Raw genomic sequence first — 12,062 nt, forward strand, 5'->3', positions numbered from 1 at the left:
TTATAATTTACTGCAGAAACCAGCTGTATTTTTCTGCATTTGCTGAATCCTTTTGATGTTCACAGGATTAAACCTGTCTGAAAATGTTAATATCTTTTCATAGCTAACTTAAAATTGCTGCAATTCACGGTCTGGAGAATCTGTTCTAAAGTGTTTGACTTTAATTGTAGTTTCCTAAATTTCCTTACAAAGTCAATGTTTTAAAATGCTGTTGAAGTCAGCACCTCCTAGAGTCTCAAGGTAAAGTAGAATTACAGAAGAGTAGATTGGAAAACTTTGCTCAGTTTTTCAGGTCAGAGTTGCTAATAACATTTAAGTCATAAAATGAAGAAGCTTATTCAGCACACCTGCTACATTATAAAGATCCTGTTTACCTTAAACACAAGGCTTTTATGAAAGTAGTTAAAAAGCACTGGTTATCTTTAATTCAGGATTGTGTTGCTTTTGAGGCTAGTATGATAATATGGTTATATACTGTGGGAGACAGTATAGTGATGGTGAAGCCTAAATATGCTTGAAGTTTAAATAAAATGAGATTGTAATACTTTTGTGATTTTTTTTTTTCTAGTTTGTTTGGAGTGTTTCTAGGTTTTATGAACAAATTTTGAATTGGCAGATTATGGTCACATGCCTCTCATGTGCAAGAATGAAAGTAGATTAGCAAAATGTTTTATGAAGTTTAGTTACTCTGCAGGCTTTACACTGGTGGTACTGCTGTAGGCAGAAAAAAGTTAACCATTTTGAGGACCAAGGAAATACGTTGTGACAACGGCAAAGCTGCAACACGGAAACAATCAAACTTCTAATTACTAATTAAGCACAAGAATCACTCGGACCTAAAAGAGGACATTTGCTATAAAGTAGAGTGAGATTGTGTGCAGCTTTGAAATAAGGCTAGTTTATACGTTGAATCATTAAATTCTAAGCTTAAGAAAGAACCTAAGCACCCCCCATTCCTGAATTCTTGTGCTGGAATGATGGATTTAACCCCAGCCAGCAACTGAGCACCAGGCAGCTGGTTGCTCACTCCCCAACCAGTGGGCTCAGAGAGAGAAGTAGAAGAGTGAAAACAAGTTCATAGTTGAAAGAAGGATTAATAGGTAAAGCAAAAGCTACACATGCAAACAAAGCAAAATGGCAAGCAGGCATTAAGCCACTTCCAGGAAAACAAGGACTTGGGAAGACAAATGCCATTACTCCAACTGTCCCTTCTTCTTTGGGCTCTATATGCTCATGCTGTCGTGGTGCTGTCCCTCCTAACTGTGCATCCCCAGCCTCCTCGCTGTGGGCACAGGGTGATAAGCAGTCTGGACTCTGTGCAAGTGCTGCTCAGCAATAAGGGAAACAGCTCTAAGGTATCAGCACTTACTTCCCACAGGTTCAAAACAGCCCCACACCAGCTACTGAACAGAAAATTACCTGTCAGAACCAACAGTATGGATACATGAAAAATGCACTGAAATGGTATTTCTTTGGTCATACCTACTCTCTACTGTTTCATCACAGAATGGTCAGCAGGGACCTCTCAAGGTCATCTTGTGCCAGCAGGGCCACTCAGCTGTTTGCCCAGGTGGCTTTTGAGTATCTTCCTTTTGGGAGACTACCACCTCTCTGGGCAACCTGTACCGGTGTTTGTCATCCTTACAGTGAAGTGTTTGCTATCATTCAGAGAGAACTTCCTGTGTTTTACTTTGTGCCCTTCTAGTCTACTTTCATTGTCGCCTGCTCAAGTAGTAGAACTCCTGATGAAGTTGAACTCTCACTTATGCCTGATGCCAGCCCTACTTTTGTAGTTCATTTCAAGCAGAATTTGTTTCTTGCTTAAAAAGAACACTGGGGAGTATGGGAGTGAGATGGGAGAAGCAGAGTCTTGTGCTTGATACATTCCTTGCTCCCTTACCCATCTGGACCAAAGTGAAATGCTATATTTTACTGTCCAGTGCCCCTTGCACAGTTCACCATTCAAGACAGAACTGTAGTGCCCTGAGTAAAAAGAATTGGAAAAATTATTCTTAGGATGAAAGTTCAGATGCCAGAGTTGCTTCTCATCTATTGCTAATGCAATTTAGTAAGAACTCTTCCCTTACAAGGAGGTTGCTGTGTGACACCTGTCCTTCACTGTTGTACTGTGAGTGACCTAACCAGTGGAACACACATATGGAATGAAACCAACTCATACTGGATTTGGACTCATTTTCACTACTGGAAGTAACTGTTACTTCTGGGAGAGAGGTGGAATAATTTATTTTTTATTATAGATTGCATCACTACTTTTCAAATGTTATTTTAATCAGATCCAAATGTATCCTGAAATGATTCGTGCTCCAAAACTAATTACATCATCCACAAAGTGTAAGCATTACAATAACAAACAACACTTGCTGTGGCTGCAGTGATCATATTTGAACTGTAGTTACCTACTACAGGATTAGCATCTTGCTTAAGAGCAAGTTCAAACAAAACCCTTCAGTGGTAAACTTTGAAGAACATAAGTCAGAAGCCTTCATCCATTCTGTACAAGGTTGGATATTCTTACAGTAGTAGTTACTCAAAGACAGACTGGAACATTTCCTGTCCTATTTTTATGTAAGTGTCTCTCTCTTCATTTGTCATGAGAGACACAAGCTCTGGGTTTTCACTAACTTGGCCATATGAGTAGGGCTGGCCAGCTACCATTAAAATAGGATCCAGAGTTTCCTGTTCCTCCTCTTGTTCAAAGTTGCTGCCTGCTACTTTCATTCCTGCTCCTCTTGTGTGCTTGGCATCCTCTTCAAACTCACTGCTATCACTGTGTGATCCATGCAGTTTGCTTTTGACAATAGCAGCCTGGTCTGTGCTAGATGATGGCTTGGATTCATGGATCAGAAGACTCTTGATGATTTCATTATCAGGGACAGTTTCTTTAACATTTTCTTCAGTTTCTTCAGAAGCATTTACTCCTAATAAACAACACTTAGTGTTAGAGGGATCAAGTGTTTACAGTTACCCCATAGGCATCCTACATAGATTATTTTTTTCTACTCTGGATCTTTTTTACCCACACTAGAATTCTCTTGAAAATAACAGACGTTTCTGAGAGCTTTCCACTGTAAAAATTACCACTTAATTACTGCGTGGCTAAAGCTAGAAGTTTTATGACACATCTGATCTCTGGCTTTAGGAATATAATGTCAGTCAGTCTTAAAACTAGATTTTGGAAACTAAGGTCTGATAACCACTAACACAGAATTGAAGCAGTATCTTCTAAACCAAGCTCACTAGATTTTCAGTGGGAAAGCTGTATTTACACTAAGGCTGCAGAATTAATTGGTGAATTCACTAAACTTACCAACACTATTGATGGTGGCTGTTGCTGCTCCTTCCACAGTGCTCTGTGACAACCAGATAGGTTGCTTTTGAGTTGCTTTTTCTCTTCTTTTCTTCTCTTGCTTTGAGTCTTGGACATCAATAGTTAAATTTTGGGTGTATGCAAGGCCAAAAGCAGAACTTCTGTGTGCCCATTTTTCAGGGCGGCTGCAGGATTCCAGCACACTTGAGCCCAGCTTTGGATCAAAGCTGAATGAGGTGTCACATTTTGAAGAGATAGAATTCAGGCAACAACCCCTTCCCCCCACCCCAGTTCCCATTTAAGAAACCTGATCAACAATCACAAACAAGCAACCCTCAAAACCATGTTTTGTTAGCAGGCTAGCTTTAACAAGTGCTCTAATAATTTACATTCCCTTTTGCCTCTCAGAGGTAAATGGTTCTGAACCGTTGATTTTTGCAAGGTCTCTTCAGTAGTGCATCTCTGGATGAAGCACACTGATAGAGAAATATTACTTTCTTATAGGAAGGGCTATGAACATTAGCAGAAGGAATAATCTGGTGAATAAATGACTTTAAAAAATGCATCAAAGATTTAAAAAGGTATAGCAATAATTTAGGATGCCTTAAATATTACAGATTTCTTCATTAAACAGCTGACTGTACTGAACAAAGCAGAACGGAGTACATAGGCTGCAAGTTCAGTATTTCAAGGATTTTACAACTGGTAAGTTGTTGGGGGGATTTGCATTGATCAGAAGTTCTAGGGTGGTGTTCATACCTTTCTGATAATTCTGGTATTTCTGTTGGCTGAGGCTCCAGCAAGTGATAGGGCAGCACAATCTCCTCGGTCTCACGCAGCAGCACAAAGAGAGGCTCCATCTGCTCGTTGAACTTGGCCAGCAGCGTTTGGGCGCCGTGCTTCGGAACCGCCGAGCCATCTTCCTCTACCTCCGTGTTGCAGTAAGTGCAGCGAAAAGTCTCTGCAACATTTTCCAAAGTGGGAATTCTCATGTTCATAGAATGCAAAAAGATCAGCAGGATGTTGGTAAGCAGCCTGCAGCCTGGACATCTATGCAGACGTTCTGGCTTTATCCATTTGTTCACATTAACTAGGGGAATGTGATTCTACAGGCAAAGTTGAGACAGACTGGTATTATACACTTGTTATGCAAGTGAGAAATGTCTTGGGAAAGAAATTTAAGCTGGATAGACATGTACTATCATCAGTTTATTTTTTTCTTCTCTAGCCTCATCTTAGTTCTTAATGTAACAGAAGACATTTTCAAGCATAAGTAGTATCTGGTTTTAGTTGTGTCGTAGTCAAGGCAATATGCTAAAACCCATATTTATGTCTTCAGGAAAACAAACAAAACTTCAAGCTTATTCTGTGAAAATATATCACCAGCTTCAATATTTGCATTTCAGTAACTCGACAGAGCCCCTCCATTTAGAAAGAAAGGGATGATTTTGCCAAGTGGCAGGACGCAAATTTCACTGTTGGCATTTCAGGTTAGTCATATGTAAGGCTCATTCTGCCTGGCTCTGGCATCCTTTGCAGATCCCATGACCCAGATGTCAGCACAGTACTGTACTCTGAGTAATGTATTGCACATGATGCCATATTGACTCATTTTGAAATAATATTCTATTTAGTTATTTTGATTTTAGAGAAGCAAGATCCACAAGCTCTGACACCACTTCTGCTGTGGGTGGATGTGTCATGTTGACCTGTGAGGAGCCTGAACTTTCCAGCCCAGGAGAATAACTCTGCTCTGGTGCCACTGAGCTGCAAGATGCTTATTACAGTAGGTGACTGCAAACGGTTTTACCCATCTTGTCCAACTTGTCAGTCAGAAGGATTGACCACACAAATGGATTAACTAAGATTCAAAGCAGAGTAAAGACAGTGCTGTGTTCATATTTCCATATGAGGAAGTGAGACTCACAAGACATGCATTAGTTAAGATTACTTAACCAGGTTCAAAGCAAAGCTGAGGCCTGGAATCTGATTCTCAACCCCAGCTCTTATATTCAAGATTATTCTTCCTTTTCTTGGCATGTTCTACAGAGGCAGCATTTCTCTCCCTCACCTCCCAGCATCCCCTGTTTTGGGCCCTCATTCACCAGCAAATAAGAAGCACATTCTAACAAATGTGCTTTTATTGCAAAGTTCACTTTGGAAACAGTTTTGTGCTATCAGGGTTATTCTTTAAGATAACAGCAAATAAGCAATATAAGTAACACACCTGTAAATGCATCAAAGAGCTGATTGACTTCAAGGTCTGTGTACGTGCTAGAGCAAGATGGACATTTAAAAGAGGATCTGGTCGTTGAATCCCGCTCTTCTGCTTCTATTTTGCGGCGTACGTGATGCAGTTTGTATTTCACCACATCCACCAGCACCTTGTAGTTGATGTAGTAGTAGTTGTGCCTGGTGCTCTTGCCGCTGGGCCCCGTTTCCGCTCGCACCCGCAGCTTCAGCAGCTTGTCCGCCCTGAGCGCGTTGAGGGCCGTGCGCAGCTGCTTGCGCTCGTACCTGAGCAGCTGTAACAGCTCCTCCTCCCTCACACAGGGGTAGCGGATCAGCACGTCCAGGGCCAGGGAGCACTCCACGCCATAGAAACCCCGCGCCGTGCACTTGGCCAGGCGCTTCAGGGCTGCTGGCACCTCGCTGGGAGCGCTGTGCTCCTCCATCAGGAGCCGAGCCGCTGCCACTGGAGAAGTGCTGTACAACAAAGAGAAGGGAGGTGAGCTGCAGCACACCCTTCGTGGCCCTCACAGCCAGGTGTAAAACATGTCATTTGCTGTGCTGCACTTTGGCAAGTCTTCGCTGAACAGAGGAATATAAAATCCTTAACCTGCATTGGGGATAGGGAAGATATTAATAGGTATCAGAAATTATCTAATCTTAAAATAAAATGCTTACTGCTGAAATATTTACGTCCCCTTGTGTAAAAATCATCTTTGTGTAAAAAAATGTGTAAAAGGAAGATATCTAGAAAAATGTGTTACAGAATGTTCATAATCCTCCCAGAAGACAGCACATTTAACTTGCATGTCTCGGTCTGCCTGTTTGCATTCACAGCCAGCCAGAGCAGAAGTGAAAGTAAAGCCTTCAAAAATAAAGCTCAGGACGAGAAATCTTAGTTGAAACTGTATCTGCCTTAGTGGCAAAGCCCCAGCAGGTATTTGAGCACCTGTTCGCATGCTCCTTGTGATATTTTTTCTTTTGCAAAGATTTTGCAAAGCTGGGGCACAGGATGCTCCAAGTTATCTGGCCCTCGGCACAGGGTAGTCAGCACATTTTATCCCTTAGTGCTCTTCTCATCTAGAAGTAGGACTTCTGGCCATATTCCTAATCTCATTAAGGAGAATGTAACTAATTTTAATCAGTCCAACTGTCATAATGGTTTCTTATTTGTTAGGAGGGAGAAGAAAAAAATTAAGATGTGTTTCAACAAAGCCAAATGTCAATGCCTTTCTTTGAGGCATGTTAAAATCCTACAGTAGTATTTGACACTGCTGCCCCTAGCAGCTGGTTTTGCAGGGAGCCATGCAATGCTCAGGCAGAGTGCAGCTGCAGCCACTGGGTCAGGAGCTGTGAGGGTAGAGGATGGCACATTATGGCACACTACATCCAGCCCTGGCACCCACTGCAGAGGGTGGCAAAGCTGCAGCCCAGGTAACTGCATATTGCTGTCAGAGCTTCCAGGGAACCTTTATCAGAAATGCTAGTTAAACAAATGGAACCACTTGCACTAGCCTAGTACTTGGGCTGTGATTGCATTTGCACTTCACAGGGTACACGTTATGGAAAGCAAAGACAATGGAAACCTGCTGGTCTGAGTCTGGAAAGCCTGAAGGTGTTAGCACCACGTGGACCTACATTTCCTACAGGAAAAGTGAGGGAACACTGGAATGGGCTGTCCAGGAAAGAGGTTGAGTCTCTGTACTCCAACAGGACAAGAGCCAAAGCAGACTGACTTGGCTTTGAGAGTAATTTTGCCATGAGAAAGGGACCAGGTGGCCTCCAGATCCTCCTCCTAACCTAAATTTTTCTGATCCAAGAGAGTTAAAGTTAACAGCAGTAAGGAGCGAAGCTTTGGCAACATCAGTCTGTTCCTTGGCAATCTTTCTCAGACTAAGAGCAGCATTTCTGTGCTTTTTGACAAAAGCCTTCATGAGTAAGCACTTTAAAAAGTTGTTCTTTTTGTTGTTATTATTACTTTTGTGTTACTCTTTCACTTCTCCTTTGCCCTCATCCTCAAAAGGGGCTTAACCTATTTAATCCACAGAAAAATATTATAATTTATGATTCTGTTTCTTCTTCTTTCTGGCCTAATTTTGAACTTTTTTTCTGTGCAGTGCTTTATAGTTAGCAGTAAGGAAAGGATAGACAGTATCCTCAGCCAGTTCCAGAGAAGAGTAGCATGGCTTTGAATTTCCTCAGGGAAGTGCTCTGGAGAGCACTGAGCCCTGTCCTTCCACACTGGGCAAAGTCCTCAGAATGGTGGCACTGTAGCCTCCAGTACAGGCCCAGAGGAAAGCCAGCTATGGAATTCTGTAACCCAGCCCAGCCCTGCTGAGGAGCACCAAGGGCAGCCCCAGCATCTGCATTGGGATGTTACTGCTCACATGCATTGGTCTGGGATGCAGCTCAGAAAAGGCCGGGTGCCCTCTGGGTGGGTTTGTGTCATATGACCTCCAGTTGGATTGTGGCAGTATTAAACAAAAAGAACAAAACTGTTTCTTCATCTAGTTCTTGGCTAGTATGTCAGCAGAATGCTGGCACTTAAAGGACTTGTATTAGGTGCAGCTCTCCTGACTCCTTTTCTTACCCTAAGTCATATACAGAATGAAATTATTTCAGAGGGAGTGTGATGAGTGGGTAACATCACTAGGGAAGCAGTAGCACCTGAACTGTAAGCAGGAGTTTTGCTGACCTAGCAACTCTCTGGATGAGTCCTTAGCTCAGGCTAGCTCTCTGTGCTTGCATCTCTAAAGCAAGCACTACTCTGAAGTGTTTCTGAGCACTTTGATGTTGAAAGCTTGTCAGGTACAGTCTTACAACCATTAAAATAGTCATGGGAAAAAAACCCCAACCAAACACACAGAAACTCCACCATCTCCAGGAAACCCCACCACAACCATACAACAGAGCCTCACCTTGCCCCCTGCCATACCTAAACACATACTTTCAGTATCATGAACACATTCTGGGATTCAAGTGAGCAGCTTTTTTCAAAAACAAATCGATAGAACTCACTGTCCTAAAATTTGTAGGGAAATTTTAAATATTCAAGCCTTTGGTTCAATAGAAAAGGAAATGGCTTTCTTTTACAAAAATGACTGAACTTGACCTGAATAAGAGACATTCATGGAAAAAAAACCAACCCCCTCAAGAAATCTTTCTTTTAGGCTACAAAATCAAATTTGAGTGTATTTTATAATAAAAATTACTTCAAATAAAAACAGGGGAAAGCTTTTTCTACTGTGCTCTGCTATATTTGATGTTTTGTTTCTCCAATCCACTCTGAAAAACCTCTCAATCATTTAATCACCCAATTTGAAATCTCACGGTTCATGAAAACTACTTATTTTAAAAAGTTATTATGTAGTTTTCAGTTGACAGGCATCAGTTCTCTTTTGAGAGGAGCTGGAGACCACCCTTACCAAGGAAAGGAGCAGGAAGTGTGTAGCCCTCTGAAGTCAGAAGGGCTTTAAACAGAATTCTGCTCTGCAGCTGAGCTACAGTCTGTGTTAAAGAGACAGATAATCTACTACTCACACAGATTCTTTCCTGCCTTTTTTCCCCTAGCTGATATCATGTATAGATAAGATATTCTAGAAATCAGAGTTTAACTTTGAACTTTCTCTGCTTTTAAAGTATTTATTTTTATGAGGGTAGGAGCTATCTTCTTAAAACATTTATTTTAAAAAATATTCAATAACTTAGATGTTTGAGTGACCCAGCTGTTTATAGTTTATATGGAGCCATTCCCATAATCAGAAACTACATTTAGGATGCTCTTTTTGCTGTGGGAAACTTATGCAGAATTGCTTGTTATGCCAGCAGGCAACTATTAGAAGCAGAATTTCAAGTCAAGAGGCATCATATAGAGCAAGTTTTGCAAGGTTTCTCTGAAGCCAATTGCTTAATTAACATTTTTTTGAGCTGTCTGAGAAGACAAAGTACCCATCTCACAATTTAAAAGGCACTAAGCCAGAAAGATTTGATAGGATTTTGCCAGACTTCATATAATCCTACTACTTGCAAATCAGTTAAAAACATTATCATTACCTCTCCTGTATGGGCAGAAAACCTCAGGCTGATGTTGTAGAGAAATTGCTCCTTTCCTAAGAGCTCAAAGCAACTGCAAAACAAGCTTAAGTATTTCCCAGCCTTTTCCTAGACCTATCTGTGATAAGCCCTAATCATCACCCAGCTGGTGCAAGAGTCCCCAGATCACATTTCATTAGCAACTGAGTTCAGCCTTATAAATGTTGTGTCATGATAAAGCTATAAATCTTATTGCTCCATGCAATCCACCTACAACAGGCAAGGACTGAAAATGTGACTGCAATTTTTGATTAGTGTTTTCATTAGCATAACTTTAGAAGACTAAAAGTAACATAATCATTAACTCCTTTTGTTGTTGTTGTGAACCAAGTACTTAGGATAGGTAATTTACATAATTTGTTTAGAAGCTTTCAGAACCAAACCCAACTAGAAATCTTAGTATATTAAAGGAAAAACTGGAATGGTTACTAGTTCCCATATTTTTACTTAGTAATCCTTTTAGGTGGTTTATGTCTTCAAAAGGAAAGAAAAAACAATTTTTCACTGTACCTTTCTAGAAGACAAAGTTATGGATACCATTTTATGGATTAGATATCTTTGTTTAAAAACAACGTTGAAATACGGTTGCTAGACCTTGTACAGTACAGAGTTAAAATACTGAATTCTGTTAGGATTGCAATCATCACATTTCATCTCAAATCTGTGCCTCTTTCAGAACTTTTTTTTACACACACAGTGGAGGCTGGTGTTTTGTAGTGACTTACAGCTCCACTGTACCTGTTGCAGCATGTACTGTGCTTTTGTTACTGCTGTGTGTTGCTGCATTTCTGACTCTCTGACTTGCCAGGCACGTGGGTCCACTGAGGACTCAAGGTGTGGGTGTTTGTCTGCACAGGACAGACTGTGGGACTGGCATCTGTAAATGTCACTACAGAAGGTAGTGCCTCTGAGAACTGGTGGATACCAGAAAAAAAATCCCTCATATTTAGTGTTGTAACCAGGAATTTAGATTCAAAAACTTTAGAGGTTTGAGAGTGCTTTTTAGAAACTGCAAGAAGAAGTGACTATTAAAAAAAATCCCTGATATTGGCTCTGGTCTTGCTTTGTCATTTATAGTAACAGAGATTGGTTTCATCCCATATGCTGAGAAAAATTCTGCTAGTGCTCTTTGTTTTCCCATTTGTAAGAATCCACTTGGCAGGTACTCAGAGCTGAGAACTATATTTGGCATGAATCTTCAACTGCAAACATAGAATGTCCACAAGGTAACATTGAACCTCATTCCATATAGGGGTTCTTGAGCATGCTCCTTTGCTGTCATGTTACAGCAGAAAATGCAGGGGAGCAGGACTGCTTGCTGCTACCTGTTGGCTTTAGTCTGTGGGAAACGTTTACAATAAACAATTCCTGTGGGTGTCGTGTAACCTCAGTGCTGTTATTCCTGTTACAGCCCTCAGCCTGCATGTGGAAGTGTACAACCAGATGACAACAAAACAGCTTTCTAAATTAAGGAGAGGGATGGTGTGGCTGGTAACACTGCTTTCAGAAACAGGAAACAGCTGTCACCTGTCATGCTGTGGCTGACAACTCCTTTGGCAAGGACAGCTAACCCCCATGCAGCAGACAGAGGTGCTGGCCCAGCTCTGCACTCTCAGAGCCAAGCAGAAAAAAAAAAAAAAGTGTGGTATTTATTAAAAAAAACCAAGAAGGTGTTTCAGACTGCAGGTAGCACTGGCACCTGGGCCGTGGGAAGCAGGATTGGTGCTGGTATGTTGTTGTGATATTGTGTAACACAGACATTATTGAAAGTGGGAGCTTGAGACGGGGATAGGCAAAGTCACTTGGCTTCCTTTCAAACCCATTTGGGTGGCTGGGATGTTTATCTGGAATGATATGGGCATGCACTGCACTTGCAGGCTACTTAGGAAGGAGGCTGATAATCAACTGAGCAGCCTCAGGAGGGAGAAATAAATATAGAGTCTGATGAGAGGTTGGAGGAGAAAATTAGTGGGTTGCTGCTTTGGAGGGCAAAGGTGTAGGGAAGATCTGCACAAAGCAAATGTGGTATGCTTGACCCATTGCAGAGCAGAGGCTGGTGCACATGGCATGGTGGGAGGTTGTGGTGCACACCTGGAGTAAATGGGATCTGTGTCAAGTTCTTTTATTGTCTCTCTCTCACAGACAGTCTGCTGTGTCTTTCATTCTCATCAATTAAAATCTTGACCCGTCTAGCTCAGACACTACAAAATAAGAAAACACCAGAATCATAGTAAGTGGTTGTATGTAACCTGCTGCCCTGTGCTTGCAGAGCTCTTAATCACACAGTCACATCTCCTGTTTTTCCCTGTGCTGGCCCTTTCACAAAGGCAATGCCTCAGCCAGCATGGGGGTGTCTATGTTCAGCATGCTCTGAGCCCTGCTTATTTTGTGAACCAAATAAACCTTGCACTGA

General features: G+C 41.5%; 1 protein-coding gene across 1 annotated transcript; it reads right to left on the reverse strand.

Moving 5' to 3' along the window:
- Positions 1-2,316: 2,316 nt before the first annotated feature.
- On the reverse strand, positions 2,317-6,163 carry LOC134418959 (general transcription factor IIE subunit 1-like). The gene is made up of 4 exons (XM_063157984.1): positions 5,556-6,163; positions 4,088-4,289; positions 3,329-3,555; positions 2,317-2,939 (listed from the first exon to the last, which is right to left on the reverse strand). The coding sequence occupies exons 1-4, from the start codon at positions 6,001-6,003 to the stop codon at positions 2,545-2,547; spliced, it is 1,272 nt and encodes a 423-aa protein (XP_063014054.1). The 5' UTR covers positions 6,004-6,163; the 3' UTR covers positions 2,317-2,544.
- Between the last annotated feature and the right edge of the window lie 5,899 nt (positions 6,164-12,062).

Source organism: Melospiza melodia, chromosome 5, assembly GCF_035770615.1.
Source record: "Melospiza melodia melodia isolate bMelMel2 chromosome 5, bMelMel2.pri, whole genome shotgun sequence".
Classification (NCBI taxonomy): domain Eukaryota; kingdom Metazoa; phylum Chordata; class Aves; order Passeriformes; family Passerellidae; genus Melospiza; species Melospiza melodia.

What these genes read in the sequence shown, in the direction of transcription:
- LOC134418959 (XM_063157984.1), bottom strand. Translation starts at nt 6,003, where the DNA reads ATGGAGGAGCACAGCGCTCCCAGCGAGGTGCCAGCAGCCCTGAAGCGC. An exon ending in GCTCTTTGATGCATTTACAG is followed by an intron (nt 4,290 to 5,555) that starts GTGTGTTACTTA and finishes AAAATGTTGCAG; the next exon opens with AGACTTTTCGCTGCACTTAC. An exon ending in AGCCACCATCAATAGTGTTG is followed by an intron (nt 2,940 to 3,328) that starts GTAAGTTTAGTG and finishes GTTGTTTATTAG; the next exon opens with GAGTAAATGCTTCTGAAGAA.